The sequence below is a fragment of the Dromiciops gliroides genome, chromosome 3 (assembly GCF_019393635.1).
Source record: "Dromiciops gliroides isolate mDroGli1 chromosome 3, mDroGli1.pri, whole genome shotgun sequence".
Classification (NCBI taxonomy): domain Eukaryota; kingdom Metazoa; phylum Chordata; class Mammalia; order Microbiotheria; family Microbiotheriidae; genus Dromiciops; species Dromiciops gliroides.
This window is the reverse complement of record NC_057863.1, coordinates 72,313,427-72,326,545: the sequence shown is the minus strand read 5'-3', so window position 1 is coordinate 72,326,545 and position 13,119 is coordinate 72,313,427. Positions and strand designations below refer to the sequence as shown.

The 13,119-nt window shown below is 40.4% G+C and overlaps 1 protein-coding gene and 1 non-coding gene across 2 annotated transcripts; both read right to left on the bottom strand.

Annotated features, from left to right (window-relative positions):
* Window positions 1-203: 203 nt before the first annotated feature.
* Window positions 204-592, bottom strand: LOC122751523 (60S ribosomal protein L34-like; the record flags this gene model as incomplete). The annotated part of the gene is made up of 1 exon (XM_043998603.1): window positions 204-592. A coding segment is annotated over one exon (363 nt), but the record flags the coding sequence as incomplete, so codon positions are not given.
* Window positions 593-2,645: 2,053 nt separating this feature from the next.
* On the bottom strand, window positions 2,646-2,761 carry LOC122752030. The gene has a single exon (XR_006355836.1). It is a non-coding gene; the product is annotated as a U5 spliceosomal RNA (small nuclear RNA).
* Between the last annotated feature and the right edge of the window lie 10,358 nt (window positions 2,762-13,119).

Below are 13,119 nucleotides of genomic sequence, written 5' to 3'. Positions count from 1 at the left end.
TACATTAGGAGTCTCTACCACCCTAGTTCCATTTAAACACTAAATAGATTCACTTTTACAAAGACCTATTTACTTCAAATGTTTAGGAAGAAGAACCATAAAAATATTCTCCCAACATCAGGCTTGCGTAACGTCCCTCTCCATCACCTTAGTCTCTGAGAAGAGGGAAATTAGGTCCATAGCTTAGCTTAGTTCTTTTTTTTTTTTCACATTTTAATTTTCTTTATTATTAAAAAAAAATCTTTTTCTTTCTTTCTTTTTTTTTTTTACTTCTTTGACTCTGTGCCTGTGCCTTCAACACCTTCACAACAATTTTCTGTTCCTCAATCAGGAGAGCACGCTTGATCCTGTCACGGACACATTTAGCACACATGGAGCCACCATAAGCCCTGCTGACATGCTTTTTGGTCTTTGATAGCCTCAGAAGAACTTTAGGTCTCACTGCACGAACACCTCGAAGTCTTTCTGGGCACACACCACAGGTTGATTTTGGTGCTTTTCCAACTTTCTTAGTATAAAGGTAAACAATTCTGTTACCTGGGGTTCGTGACAGCCGAGTTTTGTTGGAAGCTGTGTTGTAGGACAACCTATGGCGATGTCAGACGCTGAACCATTTTTAATTTCAGCCGAAGCGTCGCAGCGGCCCCTTCCCGCGGGGAGATCCGGACGCTGGGAGACGCCGAAAGGAGAAAGCCACCGCGCTCCGAGCCGCCGTCCGCGCTCGTCGGCCTCTCGACCACAGAGGGGTTGCCGTCCCAGGAGCCCCGGCCCCCGCCGCCTGCCGGTTGGCGGCGGATCGTGAGCTTAGCTTAGTTCTTAGATCTCATGAGCCCCACTAAATTCCAAGTCCAAAGCTCTCCTGGTCTTGTATCCTTATCACCTTGGCATTTTAAGGTTTCCCTACAGCACTGCCAGCAACATCCAGTCTGAGGTCCAGGATCCAAGTGCACCCTAGCTTGAGCTTCTCAGTCTAAGATTCAACCCAGTAACTAGAACTAGGAAAGGACAAATGAAACAAGACCAAAGTCCCAAACCCATTTATTGGGACCATAGGGCCTAAAGGAGATGGGGAAAGTGGCCCTTTCCTCACCCAGCTTAGTAAATGCTGACCATGCTGAGGGTGAACAAGACCTTTCCCCACGGATGCTACCATTTAAAAAAGAGTGACTATGCCTCTGCCAGAGGGAAAAATGGTCTGAGGAGTCTTTCTTGGTTAATACGCACATTTGGTAGATGAAAGGAGGAAGAGATAGAGCCAGGATGAAGGAGCACCAAAGACCAGGTAAGAGAAGACCTGAAAGTACCATAAACAATACAAATCCAAGAGATCTCTCAATGATCAGATACCTGATTAAGTGCCAAATAAGCTGCCCAGGTAAGCACCGGGAGGGAGAGATCACTATGGCATAGTGTGGTCAGAGAACACTTCATGGCCTGACAGAGATGGGTTTTTGAAAAAGAGCAGGATTTGAATAGACTTCCAAAAAGTAAATATCCCAAAGTGACAGTGATTCTGGGGTGTTACGAGCATGCTGTGAAATATGAAGAGCACTTCCCAAGACCTAGTCAACCTAATGCTATTTCCCACTTCCGTGCATTTGTAACGACTGCCCCCCTGTTTAGAATGCCCTCATTCCTCTCCTTTTTCTCTTAGAATACCTTGTTGTTGGTGTTCAGCCATTTAGTCATGTCCAATTCTTTGTGACCCTGTGGACCACAGTACGTCAGTGCTGTCCATGGGGTTTTCTTGACAAAGATCCTGGAGTAGTCTGCCATTTCCTTCTCCAGTAGATTGAGGCAAACAGAGGTTAAGTGACTTCCTCAGGGTCACACAGCAAGTAAGTGTCTGAAACTGGATTTGAACTGACTCCAGGTCCACTCAGCCATCTAGTTGCTTTCCTCCTAAATTTCAAGAATACCTACCTTCATTCAAAATTCAGCTCAACTGATACCTCCTATCATTTCCACGATCTTGTAATTGTTGATGCTTTCTCCTTCCTCAAATTACTGTAGGTTTATATTTATCTGTGTGCATGTTGTATTGCCTTAGTAGAAGGTGAGCTCCTTGAATATATTTTTGGCTTTGTATTCCTAGTGGTCCTACCTTGGAGTCCTGTATGTACTAAGTGTTTACCAAATATTTGTTAAATTAATCTCCACCTCAATTTCCTTTCCTATTTCTTAGTCTAGGGTTGGCCCTGCTGAAAAAACTCCCCTTGGAAGACGGCTCTGTGGACTTTGTCACCTCCTTTGCAGCCACCCACTGGTTTGACATAGGAACTTTGGTTGCATGGGCTCTCAGCACGTGCGTTCCCTATATGAATGTGCATTAGCAAGACTGCTCAGAGAAGCTTGAAAAAACTGTGAATGAGGTAGGACTCCCATCCTGACTAGATAGAGCACATACTGGACCTATTAAATATGTATTTTTCTTCCAGTTTCACTGTAATACGGGTATTTCTTTGTGGTTGAGTGATTAGCCCAGGATCACACAGCTAGTAAGTGTTATGTGTCTGAGGCTGGATTTGAATTGACATACCACCAGTGCTCTGTCCACTACACCACCCAGCTACCCCTAAACGTGTACTTTCAAAAAAAAAAGCTTATTAAACCATGTTTGTCTTTTCTTTATTGACAACAAAATCAGCCTCACCGAAGAGAGGCCTCGAAAAATTAGTTAAAGACTCGTGATTGTTCCTCTCCACGGAAATCTTTAGTAAAAGGCGAAAGATTTATACGATCTGAAGAGAAACCAGAGTATACGCTCAACTTCCCGCCCCGCCCAGCCCAGTTACAACACCCAGACTTTAGCTCATGGCGACTAATACTGTCCCTGGAGTTTCCCTCCCTTCCCGGACTCCTGGGGAGAAGCTCGGTCCCTGAAACACTCACCCTATGTACTTCAACGGTTCTGCCTCCGAGGGAGGCCGAGGGGGAACTCAAAGAGAAGGGTGCTCTCCCCAGGAGAGTTCGCGCTGTGGCGCACAGCCTTGTGGGTATGCAAAGTAGCACTAACCAACTTTCCCCTCCTCCCCACCTAGAACCGGTCTGGGGCCAGAGCTCCTCAGTCCGAACTGTGGGCAGCGGATCCAGAATCGGACCTAGAGACACCGCTGAACTACTATCTCCCCATCTCGCAGATGAGGAAATCGAGGTCCCCAGGAAGAGCAGAAGTGCGTACAAAAGCTTGGCCCAATCTCGAGAAACCATGTGGCCTTTTCACCACGGGAAGGAGAATACAGCCCGAAAGCCACCGGCAGGTCTGGAACGTTGATAGCGGCCCGCACCAGTCAGCCTTCCCGCCACCCCCATCGCAGTCCCCCTCCCGAGAACCCCTAGGGGGGCAGCGGCGGCCTCGCATTCACCTCTGCGCTTGGGGTGAGGAAGCCCGCGGTAGACACTTCCAGGTTGCAACACCCTGAGCCAGTCCCTTAGCCTCTGGTTCCTCAGCTGTAAAATGCTGTGTGGAGGACATAGATACCGTCCTGAGATATGTAACGGCGAGGTTTTAGTGAGCCAAAAGAATGAGCTGTTCTGAAAAAGAATGGGGCCCCACGAACATCCGCAAAGGTTCCCCGGGGCTTTATGGAGAACGGACCCGGCTAGACTAACTTCAGTTCCCTCTGAGACCAGGCTGCTTGCCCAGGGCCATGGTGACATCGACAGTTTACAGGGAGGTTACCAAACCCTATGGCGAGGTCTCTCACGATCTCCTTATGGATCCGCAGCAGAGATGGGGGGCTAGAGAGGAAGGGACTCCGGAGTGGTTGGCATAGTCATTCTGGGGCTTGGATGGATGTCTCTATGGGAGTGCTACTGGGATCTGTCTGTGCTTGGCCCTATGCAATTGAACTTTTTCGTCCCCCATCACTGCTGTGGGTGGTGCAGTGGACAGAGATCTGTACCTGGAGTCAGAAGACCGAATTTCAAATCCATCTTCAGGCACTTACTAGTTGTATGACCCTGGATAAGTCACTTCACTTGTACACCCACCCCTTTCCTCAATGTTAAAAGTGGGATAATGGCACCCAGCTCCAAGGTTGCTGGGCTGGGCTTAGCAGCCCAAACTGTTATTATCAACAAGAACAAGCATTCCAAACAGAGATGCCATTACAAAGGACTTTATAGGAAAAAAAAGTATATATTAACTTTTTAAAATAATAAGAATAAATTCTATGAAGTCATCTTTTGATTTGTTTATGCATTTTTTTCCAGATTTTGTTACTATTATAAGTATAGACATATCTCTATAGCTATGAAACATTTTAAGGTGATGATATTACTATTGATGATAAAATCATTCCCATTTATTATCATTTTATATCACTTGCCCCTTTCATGGCTAGACTCCTTGAGAAAGCCATTTCCACTGGTTTTATCATTCTGTGATTATCATTCTTCAATTTGTTACCTATATGTTTTTCTCTCTTAGGCTATCCATTTCCTTGTTGACAGTGATGCCAGTGAAAGAATAAAGCTCGTAGCGTCTGAGTACAAAGATATATTTGCTTCTGTGGTTTTGAAGGACAAAAAATGTGAGAAATGATTATCAATATGCATGCAGATGTTTCCCTTCAGGATCCACCAATGCTTCAAAAGATCTGTGACCCCATTCATTATCACTGTTCCTTCCACTAGTATAGATCTATGCCTTTTAATCTTGTGTGATTCTTGTCCATACTTCCCCAGAGACCCTCCACAGAGTGTCCACCCAATTTGCCAGAAGCCTTCCTTTTCAGTATTGATGTACTTTTTGGGCACCAGAACAATGCCTGAGCTATCATGTTATTAATCCTTTGCTCTTGCTGGATGGCCAGCCCACCTTCCTTTTTAATCACATATCTCTTAAAAGATATAATTTACACCACTTCTTAAAACTATGTCATTGCTGTACACTGTGCTACAGTCTATACACATTTACCATAGGTTTCTCCATTGCCCTTTGCATCACCAGAAAAATGGATCCTCTAAGGTGGTAGTGGTCCAAGATTTCTAACCACACACCACCATTTGAAGGACATTGATATTCTTTAAAGGGTTTTGTGCTCTCTTCCCATCCTAAATTCTGGTGTTGACTTATTGTCAATCTGAAGTGCCCATCCTAGGTATATGTACTAATGTACTACCTCAATAGACTGTCTATCCAAATGAATATCATAATCTAGAAAATAGGTAGTCTTCATCCATTTGATTTGTCTTTTTAATTATTTATTTAGGATTTTATTTTTCCAAATTACATGTAAAAACAAAATTTTTTAACATTTAAAAAAAAAAACTTTGTGTTCCAACTTTTCTTCCTCCCTCCCTCCACTCCTGCAAAAAACTCAAGTAACTCAATATAAGTTATACATGAGTAGTCACATAAAACATCTCCACATTAGCCAGGTTGTGAAAGAAAATAGACAAAACCAAAACTTCCGATTAAGGAACTATCAAAAAAATTATGCTTCAACCTGTTTTCAGATACCATCAGTTCTTTCTCTGTAGATGGACTGCAATTTTCATAAGTCTTTCAGAGTTATCTTAGATCATTGCATTGCTTTGCTGAAAATAATCAAGTCATTCACAGCAGATCATCTTACACTATTGTTGTTATTTTGTATACAGTACATACATTTCACTCTGCATCAGTTCATTTAGGTCTTTCCAGGTTTTTCTGATAGCATCCTGCTCATCATTTTTAAAAATTTCCAATAAAATAACTAACAAAAAAATTATGTTTCAATCTGTCTTCAAATACCATCAATTCTTTCTCTGTGGATGGATTGCATTTTTCATAACACCTTTGGAGTTGTCTTGGATCATTGCATTTTTGAAGCAGAGGCAAGAGTAATGTAAGATGATGATTGATGATGAAGAATTGATTGATTAATGATGATTGAAGGAAGATGAGGAATAATTAATGAGGATTGATTGATGAGGAAGAGTCATTGATGATGAGGTTTGAATGAAGAAGATGATGAAGATTGATGGATGATGATTGATTGATGATGATGGCAAGAGTATGGTACTTACTTTACTGTGCTATTGTGAAGAAAATTCTTTGTCAAGTTTTAGGTACTATATAAAAGTTATCTATTACTATTGTTTCAATAATCAATCTCATGGGTTCATTGTAAGGAAATCTCTTTAAAAAGTACTATATAAATGTAGTTCACTATATTAAAAAAAAAAACACAATGATGAGCAGGATACTATCAGAAAGACCCGGAAGGACTTGCAGGAGCTGATGCAAAGTGAAATCTACTGTATACAAAATAACAGTAATATTGTGAGATGATCTGCTGTGAATGGCTTGATTATTTTCAGCATTTGATTTGTCTTACAGGAGTTATTGGGTGGCTCTTTTAAAAAAAATAATGGATCTCATTGAGATCCCTAGTTTTCTTCAAGGCTAAACTCAAATGCTACCTTTTACATAAACTTTTTATATTTTTCTTGATACTGTTACCCTCTCAACTAACAGTCTCATTTCCCTTAATATCACCTTGTATTTTTTTTCCTTCTTTTTTTCCCAGGGCAATGAAGGTTAAGTGACTTGCCCAGGGTCACACAACTAGTATTAAGTGTCTGAGGTCAGATTTGAACTCAGGTCCTCCTGAATCCAGGGCCGGTGCTTTATCCACAGCACCACCTAGATGCCCCTGTATCTTTTTTTTTTATGACTATATATGAATATGCCTGGCTAAATTGTCAGCTCCATGAAAGCAGGGACTATCTCATATTTATCTTTGTATTCAAAGAGCCTAACAGTGACTGGAACATAGGAGTTGTTTAGTTAATAGTTACTGCTTGATTGAGAAGGCCTTATATTTGCCTTGTGACTTAATACAGTCAGACTTTTGGTATTTGCAAAGAGGAGTATCTCGAGTCCCTCACCATTTAGAAGGAACCCTTCTTTTTGGATCTTGCTTTACAAAGTGTGCTAGAAAAACTGTTTTTGAATATTGTCAAAATGGAACACTATACATGTTATTGATTGAACAGGTTGCATGCAAAAACAAAACAAAGCCCTCTCTAAGGGCATATTCAGCAGCAGCAGCAGAAGTTACCCTTATTTAAAATTAAAATGCCACTGATGTTTCTTCTTTCATGTTCTTTAGAGTTAGAAATATACAAAGTAAACTGCCCATGACTGTTGATGACCTGTTGGGATACATATAGTATCTTAGCACGTACCAAAATTTGCTGAAAGCCAACAACGGGGCAACAAAAACCCTTTTGCAAAGAACTGAAATGAGTTCAAAATAGAAATAATCTACCATAGTACACATAGCCCTTGGGTCAGTTTTTTGTTTGCTTATTTTTTTAAGCCTTACCAAAAATGCTAAGGATCTGGTCATGTCAAGTCACTGCCCCAAACCCTCCAATATTGCTTCATTAAATAAAGCTCAAAACTCCTTGTCCTCTAATTCAAGGGTCCTCCCCATCTAGTTCCACCCTACCTGCCTAACCTACTTCTCTGTTCCCCATCCTTTATGCTCCAGCCAAACTGGATACTCACTGCTTTCCTACTTGTATTGTCAAGTTACTACTTGCCTTTAAAGTCCATGTCAAATGGCACTTCCTTGAAGCCTTCTTAAATCCTCCCCCACGGAACTCACACTGCACTTTGTTAACACCTCTTATTCATTAATCACATACTATTTTGAACTCTGATTATGTTTGCATGTATCATGTTCCTCTTCTAGACTTATAACCTCCTGTATCTCCCCCAGTGCTTAGCATAGTGTTTTGCATGTAGTTAATGGGTAATAAATTCTGATGAAGTGTCAGAAACAGTGGGTTTGAAAATGGAAGACCTGGGTTGCTTACCATTTCTGGGACCTTGGACCTCATCTGTCAAATGATATGAATAGACCACATGACCTGTAAGGTCCCTTTCAGCTACTGATCCTACCTTTGAAATTGAAGACAGATCCGAAATATTTTAATAATGACTACAGAGATCCTGAACTCCACTCTAGAGTGTGCCTGAATATTCTTGTTTGTTTGTTTGTTTTGTTTGTTTTGGGTTTTGTTGGTTTTTTGTTGGGTTTTTTTTTGCAGGCAATGGGGGTTAAGTGACTTGCCCAGGGTCACATAGCTAATAAGTGTCAAGTGTCTGAGGCCGGATTTGAACTCAGGTACTCCTGAATCCAGGGCCGGTGCTTTAACCACTGTACCATCTAGTTGCCCCCATTTTTTTTTGTTTGTCTGTGCCTGAGTGTTCTTAAATATGTGACGATGTATATTATATTACAGGCAAATTGGTGGTGCAGTGGATAGATGGTCTTGGAACCAGGAACACTTATCTTCATGAGTTCAAATCTGGCCTCAGATACTTACTATCTATGATACTCTGGGAAACTCATTTAATTCTATTTGCCTCAGTTTCTTTTTTTTTCTTTCTTTTCTTTTTTTGGTGAGGCAATTGGGGCTAAGTGACTTGCCCAGGGTCACACAGCTAGTCAGTGTTAAGTGTCTGAGGCCGGATTTGAACTCAGGTCCTCCTGAATCCAGGGCTGGTGCTCTATCCACTGCACCAACTAGCTGCCCCTTGCCTCAGTCTCTTTATCTGTAAAATGAGGTAGAGAAGGAAATGGCAAACCACTCCAGCATCTTTGCCAAGAAAACCCCAAGAGGGGTCACCAAGAGTGGTATACAATTGAACAAAAATGTTATATTCCCTAGGCTTCCATCCCAGTCATGTCACTGCTTATTAGGTAAAAAGGAGAGCTGGGATTTCATACCAGGTCTTGCTACCTTCCACCCACTCATCTTTCCTCTATACCATGTGCCAGAGCTCTTAGGATCATTGATTTAGGGCTGGAAGGAACCTCAAAGGCCATCTACTCCAAGTCCTTTATTTTACAGATGAGGAAAATGAGGCTCATCAATGAAGAAAGAAATCATTGTGGGCTGGGATTGTTGGGAAAGGACCCCTGGAATAGATGTGACTTGGGCTGACTTAGATAAATGAAGGGGCAGAAAGAGTTTTCCAACCAGGGGAAACAACATAAACAAAAACCTGGAGGTGAGAATGAAACTGAGTGGAGTCATTTCATTATCATTATTAAATGCCCAATATATGCCCTGAACTATGCTAGATGCTTGAGATGCATATACAAAAATTAAAACACCTATTCTCTTCAAGGAACTTCTATTTTATTGTGGGAAAATGAATCATACCCATATAAATAATAATACCAAGTAATTGGAGGGACAGTAATGGTGACAGAGTTATGAAGAAAGGTCTCACATTTATGTAGGGTTTTTAGGTTTGCAAAGATTTATATCCATTATCCCCTGTGATCCTCACAACTATGATGTAGGTTCTAGGGCCTTTCCCATTGAATGGCTAAGGAGACCAAAGCTGAGAGATTCATTGATTTGTTTAGGATCACAAAGCTAGTAAATGTCTGAGGCAGGATTTGAATATAGGTCTTCCTGACTATATTTAGCACTTTCTCAACTATGCCACATTCTCCCTCTGAAACATGGGAGTAGTGATTAAACTGGTGTGATTAGTGGAGAGGTTTCATGGGAATAGAATGAAATTGTATCACTGAAGTCATTGAAATTTTGTCTTTCTTATTTCTCACTGCAGGATCTTGGAAACCATAGGAAATGTCTCTAAGGAAACTCAAATAATAGTCTGCATGAATTATATTTGCATTCTTGGATGCAAGATGTAATTTGTTGAAGCTATCTTTTGAAAGATTACACTTGTAAATAAAAATTCTTGACAAAGCTTTATCAGAATATAATGGTAGGGGGGCAGCTAGGTGGCTCAGTGGATAAAGCACCAGCCCTGGATTCAGGAAGACCTGAGTTCAAATCCAGCCTCAGACACTTGACACTAGCTATGTGACCCTGGGCATGTCACTTAACCCTCATTGCCCTGCCCCCTGCCCCCCCAAAAAAGAAAGAATATAATGGTAGATGGAAAAATGGATACACTAAAAAAGAAAGAGGAAGGAGGCAGAACTTATTGTCTCACATAATTGAGGTGTGGGAGAAAAATATATAGACATGCAGAAAGTGGTCAAGAAAGCAGACTATACATGAACATCATTTTCATCTAAGCCAAAGGACAGGAGTTACAAAGGAATCAATAAAATGAACTTCTATTTGTCATATGTATGCATATATGTATATATATATAATGTACACATACATTATGTACTTATATGCATATACACACATATATATGATTAACCTGTTTTTCTTCTTGTTTCCAATATTTTCTCTTTAACCTGGGAGCTTTGAAACTTGGTTATGATATTTCTTGTAAGTTTCCTCCTGGAATCTCTTTCAGTTGGTGATTGGTGGGTTTGTTTTAATTTCTGCTTTGCCTTCTTGTTCTAGAACTTTAGGGCAATTTGTCTTGATAATTTCTTATAATTTTGTATCAAGATTTTTTTTTATTGTACCTTTCAGGTAGTGTGACTATTTTTATAACTCCTCAATCTATTCTCTAGATCAGTAATTTTTCTGATGAGATGTTTCACATTCTATTCCATTTTTTTCTTTTGATTTTGTTTTATTATTACCTGGTGTCTTATAACTTCATTAACCTTCCTTTGCCAAATTCTAATTTTCAAGGAATTATTTTCTTACTTATGTTTTTGATTTTTTTCCAGTTGGTTGACTTTCATTATTTTCTTGATTTTCTAGGATAGCTCTTCTTTTTTTTTCTAAGTTTTCCTCAATTTCTCTTATTTGATTTTTAAAGTCCTTTTTAATTTCTTTCAAGAACTCTTTTGGGGCTTGGGACAATTTGACACTTCTTATTGAAAAAGGAGTGGTTTTTTTTTTAGCTTCATTATCTTCCTCTGAATATGAACTCAGATCTTCTCTATTCCCATAGTAACTATCTATGGTAGATTCTTTCTCCTTTGCTTACTCCTTTATATTTTCATTTTGTTTTTAGCAGCTATAGTCATAATCAAGTTCTAGTCCTGACGTATGGGGAATGGTGTCCCAAGCTTCTAGTATTTCTTCTTCTTCTTCTTCTTCTTCTTCTTCTTCTTCTTCTTCTTCTTCTTCTTCTTCTTCTTCTTCAGCATTTCTTTTTTTTTTTTTTGAGATATTTTATTTTTTCCGTTACATGTAAAGATAGTTCTCAACTTTTGTTTATACATGCTTTACAATTTCAGATTTTTCTCCCTCCCTCCCTCCCCCCTCCCCTAGACAGCAGGTAATCTGATATAGGTTATATCTATATATATCTATACATATACATATAGATATATATATACACACACATATATATACACATAATAACATTAATCCTATTTCTGCATTAATCCTGTTACAAGAGAAAGAATCAGAGCAGTGATGCAAAACCTCAAAATAGAAAAAAAAAAACAACAGCACCCAAAACAAAAGAAATAATATGGTTCAATCAGCATCTATACTCCACAGTTCTTTCTTTCTTTTTTTTTCTTGGATTTGGAGATCCTCTTCTATCATGAGTTCCCTGGAACTCTTCTGTACCATTGCATTGGTGAGAAGAATATAGTCCATCACAGTAGGTCAACACTCAATGTTGATGATACTGTGTACAATGTTCTTCTGGTTCTGCTCATCTCACTCATCATCAGCTCACGTAAGACCCTCCAGGTTTCTCTGAACTCTTCCTGCTCATCATTTCTTACAGCACAATAGTATTCCATTGTATTCATATACCACATCTTGTCCAGCCATTCCCCAATTGATGGGCACCCCCTCAACTTCCAATTCCTTGCTACCACGTAAAGAGCAGCTATAAATATTTTTGTACATGTGGGTCCCTTTCCCCCTTCCATGATTTCTTTGGGCAAAAGACCTAAAAGTGGGATCTTCAGCATTTCTTAATGTTATGTTCTGAGATCTGTCCCAGGGTCGTACCTTGGGTTCTCCTCTCCATGCCTAAATCACAACTAGGACCACCAGAGTACCGCAAACACTATTGCTCCCTGTGGTCCCTCTGGTGGCTACAAAGTACAACTATCCTCTCTGCCTTAAAACTAAAACCAGGGACTCTGCTACCAGCAGGGTCCCCATCCCTGTGCTACCACACTCACCAAACATATGCTAGTTCTTTCTCCCCTGAAGCCACAGCCCCTGGAATGCATTAGGTCAGCACAGCTGTGCTTGGCATCCCTAAACAATGGAAGGTCTCTCAATCTTCTCCTACCCAGCCATCTGACCCCAACACAGTCCATGAGGTGAAAGTTCCTGAGGCTGAGGCTGCCTCCCAACCCAGCTGCTCTCAGCTTGCTGTTTCTTGATTCGGAAGAGTCAGCTTGGAGGTGTTTGCACTTCATTCAAGCCTGAATCTCAGCCCCTGGAAATCTAGTCTTTCCTGGGGTCTTCTCAAGGAGTCTTAGGAGGACAACTGTTTTATTATAAGGGATTTGTGTTTCTTTTCTTCCAGTGGGGATGGGGATAGGATAGAGAAAAGAAGGAAGGAAGGATGGAAGGAAGGAAGGAAAGAAGGAACGAAGGAAGGAAGGAAGAAAGGAAGGGTGGGTCATTGAGTCATCTTGAAACACAGACAGGACAGCTTTGAAAACTACAGGCTAAATTTATTAGATACTGTACTTTAAGGGAAAAGCAAGGTGTACAAAATGGAAATCTGCAGTTTCATGTAAATTTTCTTTCTATTCTACTACAAACATGTAGTTTCCAATTTGTTTGGTGTTAAGTTCAGGACCAGAAAACAAACAAACAAACAAAAACCAAATTCACCAAAAAAAAAAAAAAAAAAGAGCAATATCATAGACCTGGAGAAGAAGAAATACTTTCTAAATTTTCAGAATAGGAGGGGAAAGTAAAATACAAATTCTAAGCCACAGAGTTTAAACTCAACAGCTTGCAAAGTTTGAGAATGTTTGTTTTGGGTTTGTTTGTGTTTTTTTTTTCAGGGCAATGAGGGTTAAGTTAATTGCCCAGGGACACACAGCTCTTAAGTATCAAGTGTCTGAGGTCACATTTGAACTCAGGTCCTCCTTGAATCCAGGGCCAGTGCTTTATCCACTGTGCCACCTCGCTGACTTCTTTGAGAATGTATTCTTAAAGGAAGATCTTAGCAAACATTTAGAATCTTTCCTAAAATCCTGATCACACAGAAAAATCATGGCCTTGTCCTCC